This window comes from Drosophila erecta, unplaced genomic scaffold, assembly GCF_003286155.1.
Source record: "Drosophila erecta strain 14021-0224.00,06,07 unplaced genomic scaffold, DereRS2 tig00000000-arrow-pilon, whole genome shotgun sequence".
In the NCBI taxonomy this organism is placed as follows: domain Eukaryota; kingdom Metazoa; phylum Arthropoda; class Insecta; order Diptera; family Drosophilidae; genus Drosophila; species Drosophila erecta.
In genome coordinates, this window is record NW_020825194.1 from 26105600 (window position 1) to 26123702 (window position 18103).

Consider the following 18103-nt stretch of genomic DNA (forward strand, 5'->3'; position numbering starts at 1 on the left):
GTCCTCGACTACTATTAAAGTTGAATGAAATAATAATTTTCATAATTTACCTGGTAATTTACCAAATTGTAGGCATTTATCATTCGAATGCGGATGCTCAATTAATTTACGCTATGACCTTATCCTTTTAACCTAAAAATTAAATGTTTTTTGGACTGTTTTTGACGCATTTCAAAAATGTATAATCACAAAATGGGATAAACGGGTATAGTTTACTCGTTGAAATCTTGATTCTTTTGATGTTGTTTCCAAAATAATTTTGAGATTGTTCCCTCGCACCCCCACGAGTTAAGTAGTGTATCTAATCTAGCCTAGAAACTATACTCTAACGTTTACTCTTGTTCCCTTTTGGAATAAACTGATTACTTTTCCTGGGATTTCATTAAGCGCTTAAGAATGAGGCAAACACAAAATCTTAGTTTTCAAACAAATTTGGTTATATTTACTACTTTTTTGAAATATACCACAGCCAAGAACTTTTATTTTATTAAGAAAAAACGATTGATTAGTTTATGTTAATTACGTTTATTGACCGTAAATTAAATTTAGATTACACTGCCACAGCATTTTATATTTGCATCGATGCCCTAATTGATTTCGTTTTCATGTGAACAGCAATTTTTGTTGCAAATTTAAATATTTTAGGGAAAAATAATCAGAAACAAGCGCTTAAGTTTCCTACTTTTAGTGGAGCGTGGCAACGAGTTTGACTTGAAATATAATTTGATCATATTTGAAAAACCTTTGCTCTCCAAAAAAAAAAATGTGTCGACAATCTATTGCATCATTGGATTTCAGTATCATATGCTATATAGTAAACTTAAAATTAGTTAAATCGAGAATAATGTACAATATACAGGCCAGTGCCTCTTAATAATTTGATTTAATTATTTTCATTGTAAGGATTTGAAAAGCAGTTTTCAAAAACATCGAAATAAAAAGACCATCTTAACTAAAACGTAACTATGTTCGTGAATCAGTTTAATAGGTGTGCAGAGTGTTGCTTGGATATATTTTGGTTTTTTGATTGAACAACTGAATCAATAATTAATGCGAATCAGGTAAACAATTTAATCTTATATGTGGTTACTTGGTATTTTACTCTTCCATCTATTGTTTAGATTTTTGGTTGGGAGTTTGCTGCCGAGGCGGTATTTCTTATGCCAATTGGGTTAATTGTAAAATGTATATAAAATAAATCACAATTTGTATACGCATATAAATGACGCGTGTGTGTTTCGTGTCTGTGTGGGTTTTTTGTGGGTGGGTGCCCTGGAAGTGGGACAGCTCACAGTCCAACACAAGGTTCGGCTACATATTTATTAATATTAATAATAAACATTTGTTAATTGTTTAAAACAAAGAAGCTGGTAGCCACAGCACCGATCGCGAACACAAACGAAAAACTCGGAGCCGGCCTGGGCTCATGTATCCAGGATCGACGACCACCTACAACCTACAGGCTAAGGACTCGCGGCGAACTAGCTCGCCTCATATGAGAAACTGGCGATCGGATGCGCTGTGCGGCAGGGCGGCCACGCCTATGCCGCCCTGCGTGGGCGTTTGCAGGAACGCCGAATCGTCGAGTGCTGCTGAGTCAGCTGCAGGCGTGCTGATTGCTATCGGTTCGTAGATCGAGCGATGCGGTGGCATATCGTCTTCGTCCTTGAAGGAGCCGCTTAAATTCGGATTGAGAATGTTGTTCGATGCGGGCGAGGCTACAGCAATTGTCCCCGTCACCGGCAGACCCATGGCACTGGTACCGGACTCAACGCGCTCCAGATAGGGTGGCGCCGCCACACTAATAACAGCTGGCTGCCGGCGGAAGAACGAGCTAGAGAAATTAAGAAGCTCAATCAGTTAGGAACATTTAATTAGAATTTAAAACGGTCTAAATATGATTACTCGATGTTTTCATGTATTAAAAAGTTATGGTAAAACTCGACATCTAAGGACATAATTTTATATTTGAAAAGTGACTTTATTTTAAAGTGTAACTTTTAAATGCCAGATATATGGTAAATGCGAGGAAAAGACGAATTTGTTGGCAAAGGACTAGTTAATATAAAAATCGTACATATTTAGGAAACAATTATTAAGTAATTTGTAAGTATCTTACAAATTTTTCATCTTCTACCAGTGCATTTCTTACCCAAAATTGATCCTCGACCAGACCGAGCGACGACTCTCAGTTAACTGTTCGGCTAGGTGGGCCGGTAGATTCGGAGCACGATCAAAGGGATTGATGCGTTCATGTGCTCCAGAAGACGTGGCCGGACGCACAGTAGAGTCCAGCAGAGCTGTACAAGCAATTCGATTAGTTATTTAAGCAAGCAAATAATTGATTTCGGCAGCAGACGTACCGTTCTCATCATCAGAGCTCTGGGACTCTTCAAACGGATTTCGGCCAGCGTCCCCACGGCGGAAGGTCCCATGTCGCGTGGTACCGGCGACACCTGCCGCCGCAACGCTTGAGCTGCTTCCAGCTGCTGCTCCACCAGCCGAAGAAGCAGAGCTCACTTGGCCCATCTGCCTGCCATTGGACTGCTGTTGCTGCAGCAGCGGCGTTGTGTCGTCATCCGTATCCGTGACATTATCCAAAGAAGGCTGTCGACTCCGACTTGCACGCGCTTCGCCCTTCGTAAAAACCTTGCGCTTACAAATGGGACAGACGCGACGGTTTTCGGTGAGCCAGGGATCAATACAGTGCGTGTGATAGGCTGCAAATAAAACGAATTAATATAATGCCCCTGCATTAAGCGATTTATCTCTCGATGTGATATTAAAAACATTATTATCGCGGGTGTTACAGATATCTCTTTAAGCTAAATAAATAAGACCATATGATCTCTTACGATGTGAACAGGGCAGCACGCGCAGCTTATCGTCCTCGATGAAATCTTCCAGACAGATCACGCAGGTGTCGTACTTGTTGTTTGCATTGTTCTTCGTATATCGGAGCACTGGTAACTTCTTCAGCATGCTCTTTGGCAGTCGATGGCGACGCATGCGGCGCTGCTCGCGGATGCACTTGTAGATCATATAGATAACCTGTTCGGCAGACGGATATCCAGTTAGCATAGAAAACAGCGTTGAAACTCTAGATCTCTTACCATAATGATGAAGCACATACCAATCAGAATGGAGAACGGCAATATTAGCTGGGTATTGATGTTGAAGGGCAGCTCATCGTTAATTATTAGCACCACCTCGGGAGTAAAGTACGTGGCCAGCGCTTTACCGCTCGTGTGGCCTACAAATACCGAGGGTATTCTTATACTCGATACATTGTCGGCGGACATTTGCTCTGTAATTGAACATGGGCTTAGACAAATAATTTGCAGACTTTACTTCCTATGTATAATCACTAACCTAAGTCGTCGCCTTCATTATTGTACACAATCACAGCAGAATAACTCGCATTCTGGGCCACTCGTACCTTCCGTTCAAAGGTGCACTCGCCCCCACTACAAAAGATTTCAGTTAGACCGAATTAAAGCGTTTATATTTACTACATTTTGCTTACCGCGATACAAGTGCCACGAATTTGGCTGAGGGTGGGTAATTCAGGTGCGGTGGTCTCTCCAAGCTATCACAACCGTAATAAGGGCGCCTGGCGGGAACCACATACACTTTGAGACCATTTGAAGGCAGTTGGGGGCCGAATTGTGCTGGCAGAGCATTGAACTCCTCGATCAACTGCGAGTTAACATTATACAATGGGCAAAATTAATATTTGTAATATTTCAGAAGTAATAGAAAATTAAACTTGCCTGGCTGGTTGGTTTTCGGTAAACCAGCACGTGGCCATCGACCAAGGTTGCCTCATGATAGACCAGGCTTAAGCCCAGCAGGGTGAGTATGTAGCCACTCCTCTTGAACATTCTGTCGCGCAGTACCACAAGTTTGGAGACGTTTGGGCCTTCGTCTGTACTGTTATTGCTCTAGTCCGCTATGTCCAGTGCTGCAGCGATTTGTCTTCACCATCCGCACCATTCGCATGTCTCATCTGTGTGCCACCGCCCTTGATTTTGTGCGCTTTTACTTTGGGCTTAAAAAGAAATGTTATTTTAACCTATTATTTTGCGTGAAGGCAACCAATGAATATTCCTCCCCGCCTACGAGGCCATGGCAAACAAAGAGCTCAGCTAATAAGATAAACGGCTTGGGATGATTATTTTTTATTTCACGACCAACTGGGTGTATTGTTGTTTTGCTTACTCTAAAAAAATTGTGTTTCTTCAGTCATGCTGCACTTACAGCTGGCTTGTTTGTTGACACAGTCAGACAGACGGTCCGTTCTCGCGAATGCATTAATGGTTACTTCAAACAGAACAGAAAAATCAACGCATTTCGCTCCTTGGCTGCTATTGTACTCAATTTGCCATCAATTGATTTTATCGCGAGCCAATAGTCACCGAGATCGGTACAAATAGGTCTGTTTCCCAGACCAAACCAGATGAGTCATAAACACCATTCCATGCTATAACCAAAATCGCGGCCGCATGCCGTCGAACTAATCGCCGCCAGAACTTCGACGCATTGGCTGCACAGATGGGGCAGAAAACGTGGAAAGTTTTTATTCGTTAAATTATAAGTTCTGCTAATATGTTGGGACCACACAGCCGGGAGGAGGTGTGCAAATATGTCACACAATTTAGCAAAGAAAACGTCACAGGCATTAGCACATCGATAGACAAAGGGAGCAGTGCTTTAGTGAGAACGTGACTTTGTTTTTATTGGATGGGTAAACAATAAATGGGAGGCCGACATTCGGTGTTCCAATGCGAAATTTAATCAGGGGAGGCGCGTGAGTTTAATAGAATTTCGGCCTACGGATTGCACAAGTCTTTGCTTTGAGGTATGAGTAGCTAATCCTACCAGGTAAACTTATTTGTCCATGTCTTGGCATGTAATTTTACATGTAAAGTAAATGCAAAGTAATGACTACAAAATTATTTGTAACTTGCATGCTAATTTCAATTGGCAAAATGCAAATTAAGTAGCGATATTAACATTTTGTTTTGGTTACTATCTCTGCTTCATTTAAGAATTTTATACCAATTGCTGGTTGCGTTCAATGGGAAATTGTTTTAAACAATCCAGACATATGTACAGACAAATTGAATGTTTAGCGAGGAGAAATGAAATTCGCGTTAATTCGCTTTGTTTCGAGGGCCGATATCAATTTACACTTTACACATCGCACGCAGCACCCACCCACCAACACACACGCGCGCACACATACGCACACCTTGAACTTTACAAGGCACAAGTGTGGTTTCAAGGATTTCCGTTTGGGGGAGGGCATACGCACACGCATACATACATAGGCAGAGGTATTTCCTGAATGGTATAAAATGGTGGGTTACAGGTGAACAGCGCCGAAGGATAAGCGATAATACGCTCAATTGGAGGCAGCAGCCACAAGTTAATGCACTTCAATTTCGTATTTTCGCTTTTGTTGTGCTTTTTTTCAGGCGCATTTGTGTGCGTGCGTGCTAGTATGCTTGTGTGCGTTCAATTAGCACAACAACACAACAGTTCAGCAATTTTTTTCTGCTCTCAACCCTTATTCACGGACACCTGCTGGTCACTCACTTGATTAGTGCTCCTCGAGCTCTTGGCCGACCGTTTGGAGCTACCTCTGGATCGTTCCTGTATCCAATCTTATTTTTTCAGCACTCGCTCGCCTCCTCAATCGTCGCCATCGCACTGGTATTGCGTTGTACTTTGTTTTGCTCCCCTTCGCCTTCCTCGGCTTCCTTTAATTGCTGGTCGAGTTTCAACGGGGACAGCGCAGTGGCTGCGGAAAGAGCATGACAGTCGCGATAAGAACGTTTTGGGTTTGGTTCACTTTTCTAATTATCGGATATTAGAATTTACATCCCATCCGCACACACACACAGGGTTAGAGCTGGAACTAAATCGATGTATCGCTGGTGCTGGCTTCCTGGGAGCGATGTTTTCTTATATCGATTATTTCCATATTTCGAGAACTATCGAGGAAGTGTACTAACCAGAAAACTTCCATCTCTATACAAACGTAAACAACATCGAAAACATATTCAAATCGTTTTCTCAGGAACTGTTTCAGATAATTTTATGGAATTTAGAATTCATAATTCCAGGGTCTTAACCATATCAGTCCTTAAAATCGAAATATATATGAAAATGTGGCCCGGCTGTTAAAAAAAATTTTTTAATACTAAGATAAAATAAAATAATAACTAGTGTTTCTCATCTTATTACTGCGAGTTCTTGAGATTCTATTTAAGGCAGAACTAAATAACTGATCTGATGTTCACCTGTTTATTTAAATCAGTTCCTGTGCACAATACTAAGCATTGCTTTTTGGTTAACCCAATTATAATATCAGATTTTCAGTGGTGCGTTTATATTTTGTGTTGAACAATAATATATTTCAGTTACGAAACATTAAAATCACATGACTGCGGGCTACTTGATCCAGAGATACATTTTCCCCTGGATAGTGTGCTTGACGGGATTTATCTTCTTTAGAATTTTCGTCATGGTCTCGACCAAACGGTCGCTGGAGACGGGAGTCTTCTTGTTCTTAAACTTCGTGAGCAACTCGGTGGCTGTCAGGGGCTTGCGCTTGAGGTACCGACGCACCGCCTCCTCGGTGATTCCGTAGTCCCTAAAAGTAAATTAAATTGGATGATAAGGAATTCCCGTATGGATCCCACGGCTTTACTCACTCTACTTTGCCGCCCGAGAAGGAAGTGGGTAGCGATGTGCTAATCTCGTTCTTGGGCCTCTTTGCTGGCGTGCTGGTGGGACTGTTGCTTGTGTCCGAGCCGGTGAGATCGCTGGGCAAGCTGTTCATCTTGCGCTTGCTGGCATCCGTTGAGAGCGTTGGCGTGGCCGAGCGAGATTTATTGGCATTACTGCTGCTGGTTGAAGCCTTGCTACTCGCAGCGCTCTCTTTTTCCTTTTCCTTCTCCTTGTCTTTGTCCTTAGAGACGACCTTCTTCTTGGGCGGTCCGTTGCTGAGGTCGTCCTCTGAGTCTGTGCTATCAGAGCTGAAGTCTGTGGACGAGTCGCCGCTGCCATTCGACTTGCCCTTCTTGTCGTCTTTCGACGGTTTTTTCTTCTTTTTGTCCTTGGAGCCCTCGTCCTTGCCCTTCTCCTTCTTTTTCTTCTCGCCGTCGGCATCTTCCTTGTCCGACTCATCAGACTTCTTCTCGTCCTCCTCCTCTTCATCGGAGGTAAGCAGCTTGCGAAGCGCATCTTCCTCGGCCACGCCTTTCATGTCCTTGTCCACCTTTGCCTCTGGATCTGGTTCGCTAAAATAGGGAATACGGAATTAGTAGTTGTGGTCCATATTGTTTTGCCATTATCAAAAATGGAGATGTTTTATCTAAATTTTTAATCGTTTGGGGCACATACTCCTCACTGGAACTCGTGTCATAGTCCATTTCCCTTCCCTCCTCGTCGCCATCGTCCGACTCCTCGAAGGCTTCGTCATCAACATCCCGCTTTTTCTTTTTCTTGTCTGCGCCCTTCTTGCCCTTTCCCTTGGCCTTGCCATCGTCGCTGTCTTCCTGCTCCTTCTTCTTTTTATCCTCCTCGTCCTCCGAATCCGACTCATCCTCGGAATCAATCCATTCATCCATGTCAGTGATCTTGAGCTCCTTGGATTTTTTGGTGGCTGCCTTAATCAGCTTAGCCTCCTCCGGATCCTGCTCCTCTTCCTCATCGCCACGCAGACGTTTTCGCAACATGAGGGAGAAGTAGTTCATCACTTTTTTGCGCCGACCAAATTCCTGTTCGGCCTCCTCCGCCGACAGAGATTTGTAGCGCTGAATAGGCTGGAAGTTGTACCACTCGGTCAAGGGGTATGCCTCAATGGCGCCGTCTGGTGCGTGGGTGAACACATAAAAAGCGGCATTCTCGCCTACACCGCCCTCGCGGATACCTTTGAACTTCTTTCCAGTCTTGCCACCCACTTTAAGAATCCAAGGCTGCGCCTCCGGACGGTACTTCCTCGCTATAATGCCGAACTTCTTGCGGCGCGCCTCCTCGCGCTGATCCCTGTTGTACTCCGATCCGGCACCGAACTTGGGCTGGTCCTCCTCCATGCCTCGGAACTCCTTCATGTTGTTCTCACGCTCTAGTTTTACATTTCTCCACTGCGCGAAATCCACATTAAGCGTCGCGTTGAACCGCATCACATGGTGCTTCTTGGGCATCTTGGGCACGCGGATCTTAAACTCCTGCACGTTGGCGGAGGACGAGGCGGATCCTGAGGCGACGGAGGCTGCGGCGGCGGCGGCGGCAGCTGCGGACGTGGACGTGGAGCTCCCGCTGGCAGCGCTCGGCTGCATAAAATCAAGCGAAGTTCGCAAATTAGTGTTGGAGCCGGAAGCGGCAGGGAAAAGACTCACCGTCGACTTTGACGCGCTCGACATGGCTTAATGTTCCTCCACGGCTCTAAGTGGCAATCATATGATGCTTGTAACTGGATATTTTATGCTTTTCCAAACTCTTACAATTCGCGGCGCGGGCGGAAAAGTTGGATTTTCTAGTGATACCCGATAACTCAAGTGCAGTTATTTATCGGAAGGCATTGTATCGTAACTTTGGGCAGGAAAATGAAATTTCATCAAAAAGGTTTTAATAAAAAAAATTTGAAAGGGCAAATATAATAGGAGTGCATATTCAAGCCTTACAAGGTATTTATAAATTCTAAAGTTTTGCCATGTTCCATCAAAATACAGCGATAACTGCAACCGTTCACAGTCACGGTTATCGATCATCTCTTCTTCATCGATAAGCGATAACCGGCAAAGCGAATAACGATAAATTCTCAAAGCGCTGTGCAGTTTGTTTGTATTTAATTTGAGTTGGTCGCTAAAATATTAGGGAAGATGTCGCGGAACGTGACACTGTCGGATGAGCAAAGCAGGCTGAATGCGCGTCTGGAGGCGCACATGGTTTACATATGTCCGGAATGCGGCAAGGCCTTCCGCACTCAGGCTGAGTGGCGACAGCATCTGAACACGGTAAGTTGCAGTTTTTATCTAAATCATGTCTTGCTTTAATAATGGTTGCAATGTGCCTACAGAAACACGACTATCTAAAGAAGACTTACTCGGACTTCAACTTTATTCAGATCGACGAGCGCTTCCACGAGTGCCAGTTGTGCTTCAAGTGGGTGGAAAACGCCCACAAGACAATCGCGCTGTTGCAGTACCACTACTTCATGCATCTGGAACACAGTGAGACCTACCGGTGCGTGCACTGTCGTATGGCGTACACGAGGCGCCGGGCTCTGAATGTCCACCTACTGGACACGCACATGCGGGAGATCGAGAAGTACGAGAACAAGCTGCGCCAGATGAAGCGGCAGCAGACTGCGGCAGCAACGGCTGGAAATACAGAGAAGCCGACGGGCGCGAGGCCGCGAGGGCGTCCCAAAGGTTCCGTGAACAGAAAGCAAAATGATCTGCTGCAAAAGGCACTGATGGACATTGATCTGAACACAGAATTGGAAAAGTCCCCAACTCGTCCAGTTGCAGCACTAGCAGCTCCTGTAAATGCACCCAAGACCATTTCAAATGTCAGTGAGCAGAATCTAGACAGGTGTTTGAATGCCTACGAGGATATCGTGCGCAAGGAGGAGAAGGAGGATGAGGTGCCGAAGTATGACGACGAGTTGGATGCCCTTTGTAAGGAGTTTTTTGATGATGGCACCACGGCCGGCAAAGTTAAAGCTGATGAGGAGCGGTCGCAAGACGAGGCGCACCTGCAGCAAGGAAATCAGGAGGTGGTCATCATCGAGATCGATGCACTCGGCAAGGAGGAAGTGGCCCAGTTAAAGAAGGAAATGAAATCGGATCCAGTAAGTAAACCGGCTAAACGTCGGCGCCTGTCAACGACGCCCAGCCGCGACTCCGACACGGAAATGTCCACCAACGGCCTCACGAAGCTCATTTCGTACTTGTGTCCAAAGTGCGGCAAAGAGATCGCCTCGATGGACGGGTGGCGGGCACACGTATTCAAAAAGCACGACTTTGAGCACATAATCGAGAACAGTTTTAAGATCCTGGAGTCCGGCCGCAAGGCCATGTGCCTGCAGTGCCGCGAGGTGCAACCAACGACCGTGCGCTCACAACTGCAGAAGCACTGCTTCAAGCATCTGCCTTACCGGTCCTACCTCAAGTGCACACTCTGCGACCGCACTAAGACCAGCACTTCAAAGATCCTCAACCACATTCGGTACAACCACCAGGAGGAGCTGCAGCGTAAGAACAAGATGCAGCTGCTTATTAAGCCGGAGCCTATGTGGGCCAGTCCCAATAAGTCCGTTCAGGCGGCCATGGCGGATGACGACGGATCCGACGACGATCAGGGCGAGCAAGCTGTGTGCGAGCACTGTGACAGAGTGTTTCGGAGCAAATGGCGTTATGAAAGACACATTGCCGCTTGCAGGAGAGCCGGAGTAAGAAAGCCAGTCGAAGGGACCGTTGAAGCTATGTTGAACCACCTGCGAGAAGGACACATGCGAATGAACACAATCTGGAAGGCAATGCAACGTGAAAAGCCTTAGGTATAGTCTAGAAAGTTAAGTCGGTCTATAATGGAAATTATCCACATGTGTAAAATATTCGTGTTCAAATTCTCTTGTGTTAAGAAAAGGTCACAATTAAATCGTATGACTTACATGCATGCGGAACATGTATCAATCTGGATTTATGTTGTTATATGTAAATGTTATATGTGATATGCTGCAAAGGGCGCTGATGGAATAGTTACTTTAACCGCCCTTATCAAAAATATGTACTCTTTGCAAAGATTATTTTTTTTATTTGCTGTACATTATAGGCTGCATGTCAATTTGGAAGAGGATCGATGAAGACATTTCCATTCATGGGCACGAACTTTGACAATGTCTCAAGGAGCAGTAGCGGTTTTTGTTGCCGCCACATCCGAGGTACTTCATCTTAGTGCACTTCCCGGTTCTCTGGTTAAAGTACCACATTTCGTCCATGGCATTTCTGTGGCAATCCCCTCCCCCACGTCCTTCGTTCTTGCGGCCGACGCAATTTTGACCTGTGTGAATGTGAATATCAGTTATGAAGGTATAGTTACTAAATGCTACTATTAAAGGTACCTCTAGGACGTCCATTGCAGCGAACCTGGGCACAGGCGAGAGATACGTATAGGAGAACGCAAGCTAAAACCAAAAGTAACTTCATTTTCAACGGATTGGCTTTTGGAGGATCGACTTGATTTGAAAGATGTGTAGAATGGTGGGTTTATATAGGTGGGACTGCCAACAGTTTCTTCGTTCCCCAGAACGAGTAAAAAACATCTTAACAATGGAATCTATTGTTAAATATTTTGAGGCGATCAGATAATGGCATAAAAAAGGGCTTTTTAAAGACGTAAGATGTGGGATGAACCATTCAAAAAACTTGCTTTAATGAAAATGTATTTTTCCCAAAACTTTCCACTTTCAGCCCAGAACAAAGCTGCGAGATCGAAGTTTTGCTTAATCTTATTGATTTTGTATCAGAGCAAAACACTTGTGCTAAACGTAAATACAATTTTAACAAAAATTCTGTTAAAAAAAATTTACCCAATTAATTCACATTTTTTTTTTGGTTAGTCGGTTAGTTAGTATTACTTATACGGGGAATATTTTCCGATTCTTTTCAATATACATATGTATATTCTTCTTTAGGATCATCAGTCGGGTCGAATCTAATTCAGACTAAGGATACAATTTAACGTGAAAATAATGCAAATAATACAACATTTTGTATACTTTCAATATAATTTAAAACACTTTACTTTGAAGCAATTTTAATTCAATAAGGAGCACTAAGAATTGCACTTTGGGCCTTCAACGTACAGCTATCCATTTCGGAGCCCAATTGGAACTACGACCGCGTACGTGACTACCTATCGACCTTCTCATTATTCCACTGCGTCCGGAGATAGCTCTTTCCGTGGTGCTAGTAGTTGACTCGGCTTGTCCACCTTCCTGCTGCACGCGGTCATCTTCCACCTCATGATTGCTGGATATGACCACGATCTTTCGGCGACCATGAAACATCTCAGCCCGCTTCAACAGCGCCAGGAACCTGGCGAACTTCCTCTCCAGAGCAGCCTTGTCTAAAGGCGTCTCCTTGGGTTCCAGTAGCCCTTCCACATGAGCTTCTTCCCCTCCTGGCGATCCGGGACCGGATGTCGCTCCAGCTGCTGGTGCGGCAGCGGGGGCATCTCCAGCCACTGGAGTGGCTCCTGGTGCTGCTCCTGCGACTGTTGGAGTGACTGCTGTTTCGGCAGGTGGAGCTGCTCCTCCCTCGGCTGCTGGAGCGGCGGCTGGCGCTGCTGCTCCATCGGCTGCAGGTGCCGCCGCTCCTCCTTCAGCCGCCGGGGTTTCACTTCTAGGTTGTATTACTGGTGGAGCGGCCTCCTCGGTTTTGCTGTTGAGCATGACAAAGTCCCTTTTCGCAAGAGTTCTCGCTTTATTTTCGGCATTTGACGAGTTCCCTCCGCTTGTTTTAACCTTTTCGTAGACCTCGGACTCGGCACAGAGATGTGTATATTTCGGGTTCACTCCGGACTTGCAGGACTGCGCCGCCTGTTGCCCGGACTCGTAGACCGGCGATCCCTCCACCGGGGCGTGGGCGTAGTTGCATGTGAAGAACGTCTGAAACCAACCGTACCTGGACTGCTGAACGATGGCACAGCCCACAAATTCAGCGTTCTCCAACACGATCTGTACGAAGTTGTATTTCGGCGACCTATAAAAATGAACATAAATTTAAGTTTAACAGTTCACTTTTCTTAGATACTATTGGAAATTCGGAGACCGAATTGATTGAGATTTCTCTCAACCTATATCATTTGCATGCTTCGTCTAGGAGAAGGCCATCATTCACCAGAGTAAGAGAACCAGATGGGATCCACATGCAATCATTTCATTCTTGAGAGGATCGAGAAGCGGACGGCCGCATATACATAAGATAAGAAGAATTTCATTACGCAGGTATAATTAAAAGTAGCTAGTGAAAACCATATTGTATTCGTAAGAAGTAAAGATCATTCAAAATATGTGAGTGAATTGAACTAGTCTAAATAAATATAATCTGCAGGCGAGTTAACATAAAAAACAAATGGATTCCGCTCTTCTTACAAGACTGTCCAAATGCATTTGTCGCACACCTGCGTCCATTATTTTGCAACCCCTAATTTTATTTTTGGGAACAAAAAAAGGTTTATAAGTTGTAATACATACGTTGTCTAACTAGAATAATTTTGTTTTTAAAAGAAATTAACATTAACATTAACATTAACAAAAATAATAAAATTATAATCTGATGTTTTGTTTTGCAAAAATCAGAACTATTAAGCTATTAAAACTATTTAAATTTGGCTAGAGCTACTTAGATCTACGAGTATTAAGAAGATTCATATGCAAAATGCTTAAAGCGAAAAAATATCTTAGATCCGAAAACCCATCCCTACATACTCTATAAGTAGAACTCACCCATTTTCTGGCTCGGTATACTTCATGATGTGCTCCACCGAAGTTCCGGCGTTCTCCCGCATCCACACCCCTATGATGTCCCTAAGGATGTCTTCCAACTCTGGGACTTTTCCCCTAATGCCTCGATACCCAATCGTCTGGCCAGCGTTTTGTGTGAAGTTCGTGTTCCGGCACTCGTCGTGTCTCAGGACACAATCCTTCACGTTGAACTCAGCTAGGTAGGCCAGTTCCGGATTCCACTTCAAGGTGCCCATCCGGCTGGCAGGACTCAGTCCGTTGAACCCTCCCTTGGCCACGCTATCCCTCAACTCATTGAAACGCCTCATTAGAAATCTTTGCACCTTTGGGCTTATTTTTATGATCTCAGCGTCCAGAGAGCAATGGTCGTGCAGTTCCTGAAAATATTTTTGGTAAAAAGATAGGTTTATAACGCTTCTTGGAAACAAAAATAATCCTGAAGTTTAAATATGCCATTTGGTAACGAAGGTTACCTTTCATGGTATATAAATACGTTCTTTTCAGAAATAGGATCAATCAATTAAAAATTAACTTTTACCACTAATAAATTTTATTGACAAGTTCTATTAATAATTTATATTCAATTCTCGAGCGGCGATTAATATAATATGTTCACTGACATACAAACACTATTTAAAAAAGTGATAAATAATTTGGCTTCCGAAGAAAGTATATATGTGAACAAAAAATGTACTAATGTAAATTATTTGGTTATTTATCACGTGGCAGGCATTTTAGCTTAGTAACTCACGGTTGTTTCATTGCAAGCCACATGTTGGAGGTCTTTGTGGCACAACGAGGGATCGCAGTAGTTCGCTGTTTCAAATGAGTTCTTTCCTGGCTCCGCTTTATTATCCGATCCTCCAGGGGCTGCATTGCCAGCTTCGGTGACGGCTGGACTTGCTGTCGTAGTGGCTTCCGTTTGAATGGCCAAGCAACTGGCGATTATTAGAAGAACAAGGGCCAACATTTTCCATCCAGAGACCGTGGCGTATTAACGTTAGTTTTTCAAAACATATATGAAACGAGTCAGACTGTGAAATCACAATTTCCAAAGATCAAATCATAGAGCAAAACCAATTTTATAAATTTAAATATTTAAGCATTTTTAAGCAAAAAAATTTAAGCTTTAAAGAGACTTTTTTACATTCTTTTTTAAATTTGGACTTCTAAAAAAAACATGGAAGTTCTAAATTAAAAAATGTTTTTGCTTTAAAATGTTCTAATTATGCACGCTTTTCTATGTACTAATATTAACGTTTGGCATTATGTCATATAAGTAAAAGTCGGGTCGTACCGAAAGTTCCCCAAAAGATTTTTTTCTTTAAAGAACTCCCCTACTTTTTATTATTGAGGCTAGAGCTGGAAGAACATCGATAGCTTTTAGAAAACGTACTCAAGCTTACATATATCGTATAGTGATAGTATTGCTGAAATATAAAATATTAGATTTCATGAAGTTGATCTCATGAAGATTTGTAATCTTCATTGATATCCATTGATATCGCAGTTGAACCAGAAACTGGGAGCGTTTATGTACTTGTTGCTATATGAAAACAGCTGTTTCTTGTTTTGATTTGAACATACGTTCATATGTACACATACAGAAATTATAGATGAGAATTAATTGGAGCAAAGCAAGAGTAAGGTGGACATAAATTCCTGAATTTATGTTATAGGCAAGGATTATATAAAAAGTGTATAGATTGTAAAGATCATGTATTTCGCACAATTGGCCGTGGTAAATAAGGCACAAGGTGTGGATATCAAGAGACGCACTCTTGGGAGAGCGAAAGTAAATAAACCGGTCGCTGATAGCATTTAAGTTGGGCTCCACTCCACTCCACCCTTCTGCATACGTGGACTGCTCTTCCGACGGCCAGTTGACTGGCAACTGCCGTTCTGCTTGCACTTGCCTCCTCCGTGGGCTGCTAATCGTGAGCCGTTGGTTTATCGCTCCTTATAGCGAGAAGTAGATTATGTACAAATATCAAAGGTTAATTCAGAGCCACAGGGGGAACAGGTGGTTGGACTGCAAAGTAACCCCCAAATAATATTTCTGTGTTTTGCAGCTCAACGTCTGAGAGAATCCTCGAGAAACCCGACGCCGAGATGAAGTTCCGCGGTAATGGAAAGCTTTTGTGGAATTTGGTAGTGCTGCTCATGGAATGCTTGTGGATCTCCGCTTTATAATCCATATCTTATTCGAATTTCAGACGAAGAACTCCTTTGCCCAGCAGTCTCCAAATGGGATCGCCAAGAAAGTGCTGCCCGCCAGCAGCTACAGCACCGCCCAGAAGACCATCCCCTTGGAGCAGCCGAATCTGCTGAAATACCACGTCCTGCCGCTGGAAGAAACGCTGAACCGCTTCATGACCACTGTGGAGCCTCTGCTGACATCGGAGGAGTTTCAACAGCAAAAGGGAATCACTTCCGAGTTCTTGAAGAAGCAGGGACGCGAACTGCAGCTGCTCCTGGAAGAAGCCGGCAGCAAGGAGAAGAATTGGTTAGCCCACCGCTGGCTGAAGGCCGCCTATTTGACCTATCGAGATCCAGTCACCGTGTTCGTGAGTCCCGGCATGACCTTCCCCAAGCAAAACTTCAGGGACTCACTCGCTTTCGTGGACTATACAGCCAGGGTTATCTATGGACTGGGCGAATTCAACGACATGGTGCACGCCAATAAAATTCCTATCGTTAAAATGGGCAAGAACGAGCTGGACAACAGCCAGTTTGGCAAAGTATTTGGCACATGTCGAATTCCCAGAAGGGGCACCGACGATATCGTATATAATCCCGAATCCGATTATGTGGTGGTGATCTACAAGAATCACTTCTACCAACTGAAGATATACAGTAAGGAGGGAAAGCTCATTGCTGCTCCATGTCTGGCTGCCCAACTGGAGAATGTCGTGTTGAAGGAAACGCAAGTGGGAATTCCCTATGGTATTCTGACAACTGACTCCAGGGACAACTGGGCTGAAGCCTACGAATATCTGGCTGAGACTCCTGACAACAGGGATGCCCTTAAAACCATTCAGGGAGCTCTGTTCACCGTCTCACTTGATGAGGGTACATCCCTTAAGCAAGGCGAAGAGGCCGACGAACTTATTCTATCGCTGATCCATGGCAGTGGCAGTAAGAGCAACAGCGGCAACCGCTGGATGGACAAAACTATTCAGCTGGTGGTGAACCCCAATGGAAACGTTGGATTCACCTATGAGCACTCGCCGGCTGAGGGCCAGCCCATTGCGATGATGATGGACTACGTGGTGCAAAAGATGTAAGTTAAGACGCACATATGGTTCGAAGCAACTGCAATTTATATGATTTCAGGAAGGAAGACCCTAGTTTCGGGGAAAGCGGCTCAAAGGACTTTACTCCCGCACAGAAAATACTCTTCTCTTCGACCAATAAAAGTCTAGAGAACTCATTGTCCGTCGCCCAGCAAAACGTGGATAAACTTGCCAATGCTCTCCAAATGAAGGTTCTAAAATTCACCGGCTTTGGAAAGGATTTCATAAAGAAGCAGCGTTTGGGTCCGGACAGCTTTGTTCAGATGGCGCTGCAGCTCGCTTTCTACAAGTAACTAGATTCTCTTACAGATTTTCAATAACACCAAATATACATTTACGTCTTACAGAATGCACTCAGAACCACCAGCGCAGTATGAGTCGGCGCACCTGCGCATATTCGATGGCGGACGAACCGAAACCATACGCTCTTGCTCGAACGAATCATTGGCCTTCTCCCGCGCTATGCAGGACTCCAATGTTACCGACAAGGAACGCGCCGCTAAGCTTCGTGAGGCAGTAGTGTCTCATCAGACGTATGCTAAGCTGGCTCTTCAGGGGAAGGGTGTTGATCGTCACCTGCTTGGACTGAAGCTGATGGCTCTGGAGCATAGCAAGCCAATTCCCGAGTTCTTCAAATCACCAGGCTTTGTCAAGTCGAATCACTTCCGCATGTCCACCTCACAGGTGGCCACTAAATACGATGCTTTCATGGGATACGGTCCGGCGACTGACGATGGTTATGCATGCTGCTATAATCCACGGGATAATGACATAATATTGGCCATATCCGCTTGGCGCCATTGTCCAATAACGGATCACTTGAAGTTCGCCGAGACCCTCGAGCAATCCTTTTTCGAAATGAAGAATGTTCTGGAGAAGAACCCGCCTGAGACTAAGTCGAAGTTGTAGAAATGTTCCAGAATAATGCAATTTATCAGAGATTAAACTTTAAATGACTTGATTAATGTACGCTCAAATGATGAAAGGGTTTGCACTGGATGGGAAAGTCAACCCGAAAACCTTTGCAACTAAATTGGCCTAATAGCCAGAACTAAGATGTTATTCACTTTACATCCTAGCTCTTAAAATCAGTCCCTTTTAAAAGTTTACACCTTGTTACTTTTTGAGACAAATGCAATATTTTTTTAAAAATTACAAATTTAAGCCATTTATCCTGTAACTTGCATGGGATATCGTTGTACAAATATTTTCACATATACGGGTTTAAGAACTGAAATTATTCTTTTTTAGTTTCTCTGAA

General features: G+C 44.0%; 6 protein-coding genes across 10 annotated transcripts; 2 read left to right on the forward strand and 4 right to left on the reverse strand.

Annotated features, from left to right (window-relative positions):
- Positions 1-505: 505 nt before the first annotated feature.
- Positions 506-5958, reverse strand: LOC6553081 (E3 ubiquitin-protein ligase RNF13). Of its 2 annotated transcripts, XM_001979040.3 has the most exons (9): positions 5602-5958; positions 3774-4051; positions 3527-3699; positions 3373-3467; positions 3114-3307; positions 2856-3051; positions 2364-2720; positions 2153-2300; positions 506-1834 (listed from the first exon to the last, which is right to left on the reverse strand). In XM_001979040.3, the coding sequence occupies exons 2-9, from the start codon at positions 3882-3884 to the stop codon at positions 1492-1494; spliced, it is 1617 nt and encodes a 538-aa protein (XP_001979076.1). In that variant the 5' UTR covers positions 3885-4051; positions 5602-5958; the 3' UTR covers positions 506-1491. The 2 variants fall into 2 exon arrangements, with proteins under 2 accessions (XP_001979076.1, XP_026832072.1); XM_026976271.1 differs by lacking the exons at positions 3373-3467; positions 3527-3699; positions 3774-4051; positions 5602-5958 and having other exon boundaries at positions 3134-3194.
- A 417-nt stretch (positions 5959-6375) lies between these two features.
- LOC6553080 (general transcription factor IIF subunit 1) lies at positions 6376-8601 on the reverse strand. Its single transcript, XM_001979039.3, has 4 exons — positions 8412-8601; positions 7414-8345; positions 6723-7310; positions 6376-6661 (listed from the first exon to the last, which is right to left on the reverse strand). The coding sequence occupies exons 1-4, from the start codon at positions 8433-8435 to the stop codon at positions 6460-6462; spliced, it is 1746 nt and encodes a 581-aa protein (XP_001979075.3). The 5' UTR covers positions 8436-8601; the 3' UTR covers positions 6376-6459.
- A 116-nt stretch (positions 8602-8717) lies between these two features.
- LOC6553079 lies at positions 8718-10706 on the forward strand. Its single transcript, XM_001979038.3, has 2 exons — positions 8718-9029; positions 9092-10706. The coding sequence occupies exons 1-2, from the start codon at positions 8895-8897 to the stop codon at positions 10574-10576; spliced, it is 1620 nt and encodes a 539-aa protein (XP_001979074.1). The 5' UTR covers positions 8718-8894; the 3' UTR covers positions 10577-10706.
- Positions 10707-10851: 145 nt separating this feature from the next.
- On the reverse strand, positions 10852-11225 carry LOC26525982 (PI-actitoxin-Axm2b). The gene is made up of 2 exons (XM_015154943.2): positions 11141-11225; positions 10852-11079 (listed from the first exon to the last, which is right to left on the reverse strand). The coding sequence occupies exons 1-2, from the start codon at positions 11223-11225 to the stop codon at positions 10895-10897; spliced, it is 270 nt and encodes an 89-aa protein (XP_015010429.1). The 3' UTR covers positions 10852-10894.
- A 593-nt stretch (positions 11226-11818) lies between these two features.
- On the reverse strand, positions 11819-14580 carry LOC6553078. Its single transcript, XM_001979037.3, has 3 exons — positions 14298-14580; positions 13529-13923; positions 11819-12782 (listed from the first exon to the last, which is right to left on the reverse strand). Exons 1-3 carry the CDS (start codon positions 14514-14516, stop codon positions 11876-11878), a joined length of 1521 nt encoding a protein of 506 aa, XP_001979073.2. The 5' UTR covers positions 14517-14580; the 3' UTR covers positions 11819-11875.
- A 314-nt stretch (positions 14581-14894) lies between these two features.
- On the forward strand, positions 14895-18079 carry LOC6553077 (carnitine O-acetyltransferase). Of its 4 annotated transcripts, none has more exons than XM_026979105.1 (5): positions 14895-15225; positions 15619-15697; positions 15763-16829; positions 16883-17131; positions 17190-18079. In XM_026979105.1, the coding sequence occupies exons 2-5, from the start codon at positions 15659-15661 to the stop codon at positions 17749-17751; spliced, it is 1917 nt and encodes a 638-aa protein (XP_026834906.1). In that variant the 5' UTR covers positions 14895-15225; positions 15619-15658; the 3' UTR covers positions 17752-18079. The 4 variants fall into 4 exon arrangements, with proteins under 4 accessions (XP_026834906.1, XP_001979072.1, XP_026834903.1 ...); XM_001979036.3 differs by having other exon boundaries at positions 14895-15194; XM_026979102.1 differs by having other exon boundaries at positions 14895-15189.
- Positions 18080-18103: the final 24 nt, after the last annotated feature.

Coding starts and splice junctions, on each gene's coding strand:
- LOC6553080 (XM_001979039.3), bottom strand. CDS start 8,435: ATGTCGAGCGCGTCAAAGTCGACG. Junction 8,346..8,411: donor CGAGCGCGTCAAAGTCGACG/GTGAGTCTTTTC, acceptor GATTTTATGCAG/CCGAGCGCTGCCAGCGGGAG. Junction 7,311..7,413: donor GACACGAGTTCCAGTGAGGA/GTATGTGCCCCA, acceptor TCCCTATTTTAG/CGAACCAGATCCAGAGGCAA.
- LOC6553078 (XM_001979037.3), bottom strand. CDS start 14,516: ATGTTGGCCCTTGTTCTTCTAATAATCGCCAGTTGCTTGGCCATTCAA. Junction 13,924..14,297: donor TGGCTTGCAATGAAACAACC/GTGAGTTACTAA, acceptor AAATATTTTCAG/GAACTGCACGACCATTGCTC. Junction 12,783..13,528: donor TATACCGAGCCAGAAAATGG/GTGAGTTCTACT, acceptor TCATTTTTATAG/GTCGCCGAAATACAACTTCG.
- LOC26525982 (XM_015154943.2), bottom strand. CDS start 11,225: ATGAAGTTACTTTTGGTTTTAGCTTGCGTTCTCCTATACGTATCTCTC. Junction 11,080..11,140: donor CTGCAATGGACGTCCTAGAG/GTACCTTTAATA, acceptor ACATTCACACAG/GTCAAAATTGCGTCGGCCGC.
- LOC6553081 (XM_001979040.3), bottom strand. CDS start 3,884: ATGTTCAAGAGGAGTGGCTACATACTCACCCTGCTGGGCTTAAGCCTG. Junction 2,721..2,855: donor CGTGCTGCCCTGTTCACATC/GTAAGAGATCAT, acceptor TTTTATTTGCAG/CCTATCACACGCACTGTATT. Junction 2,301..2,363: donor GAGCTCTGATGATGAGAACG/GTACGTCTGCTG, acceptor TTGCTTGTACAG/CTCTGCTGGACTCTACTGTG.
- LOC6553079 (XM_001979038.3), top strand. CDS start 8,895: ATGTCGCGGAACGTGACACTGTCGGATGAGCAAAGCAGGCTGAATGCG. Junction 9,030..9,091: donor GGCGACAGCATCTGAACACG/GTAAGTTGCAGT, acceptor ATGTGCCTACAG/AAACACGACTATCTAAAGAA.
- LOC6553077 (XM_001979036.3), top strand. CDS start 15,163: ATGAGAATTAATTGGAGCAAAGCAAGAGTAAG. Junction 16,830..16,882: donor GACTACGTGGTGCAAAAGAT/GTAAGTTAAGAC, acceptor ATATGATTTCAG/GAAGGAAGACCCTAGTTTCG. Junction 17,132..17,189: donor CTGCAGCTCGCTTTCTACAA/GTAACTAGATTC, acceptor TACGTCTTACAG/AATGCACTCAGAACCACCAG.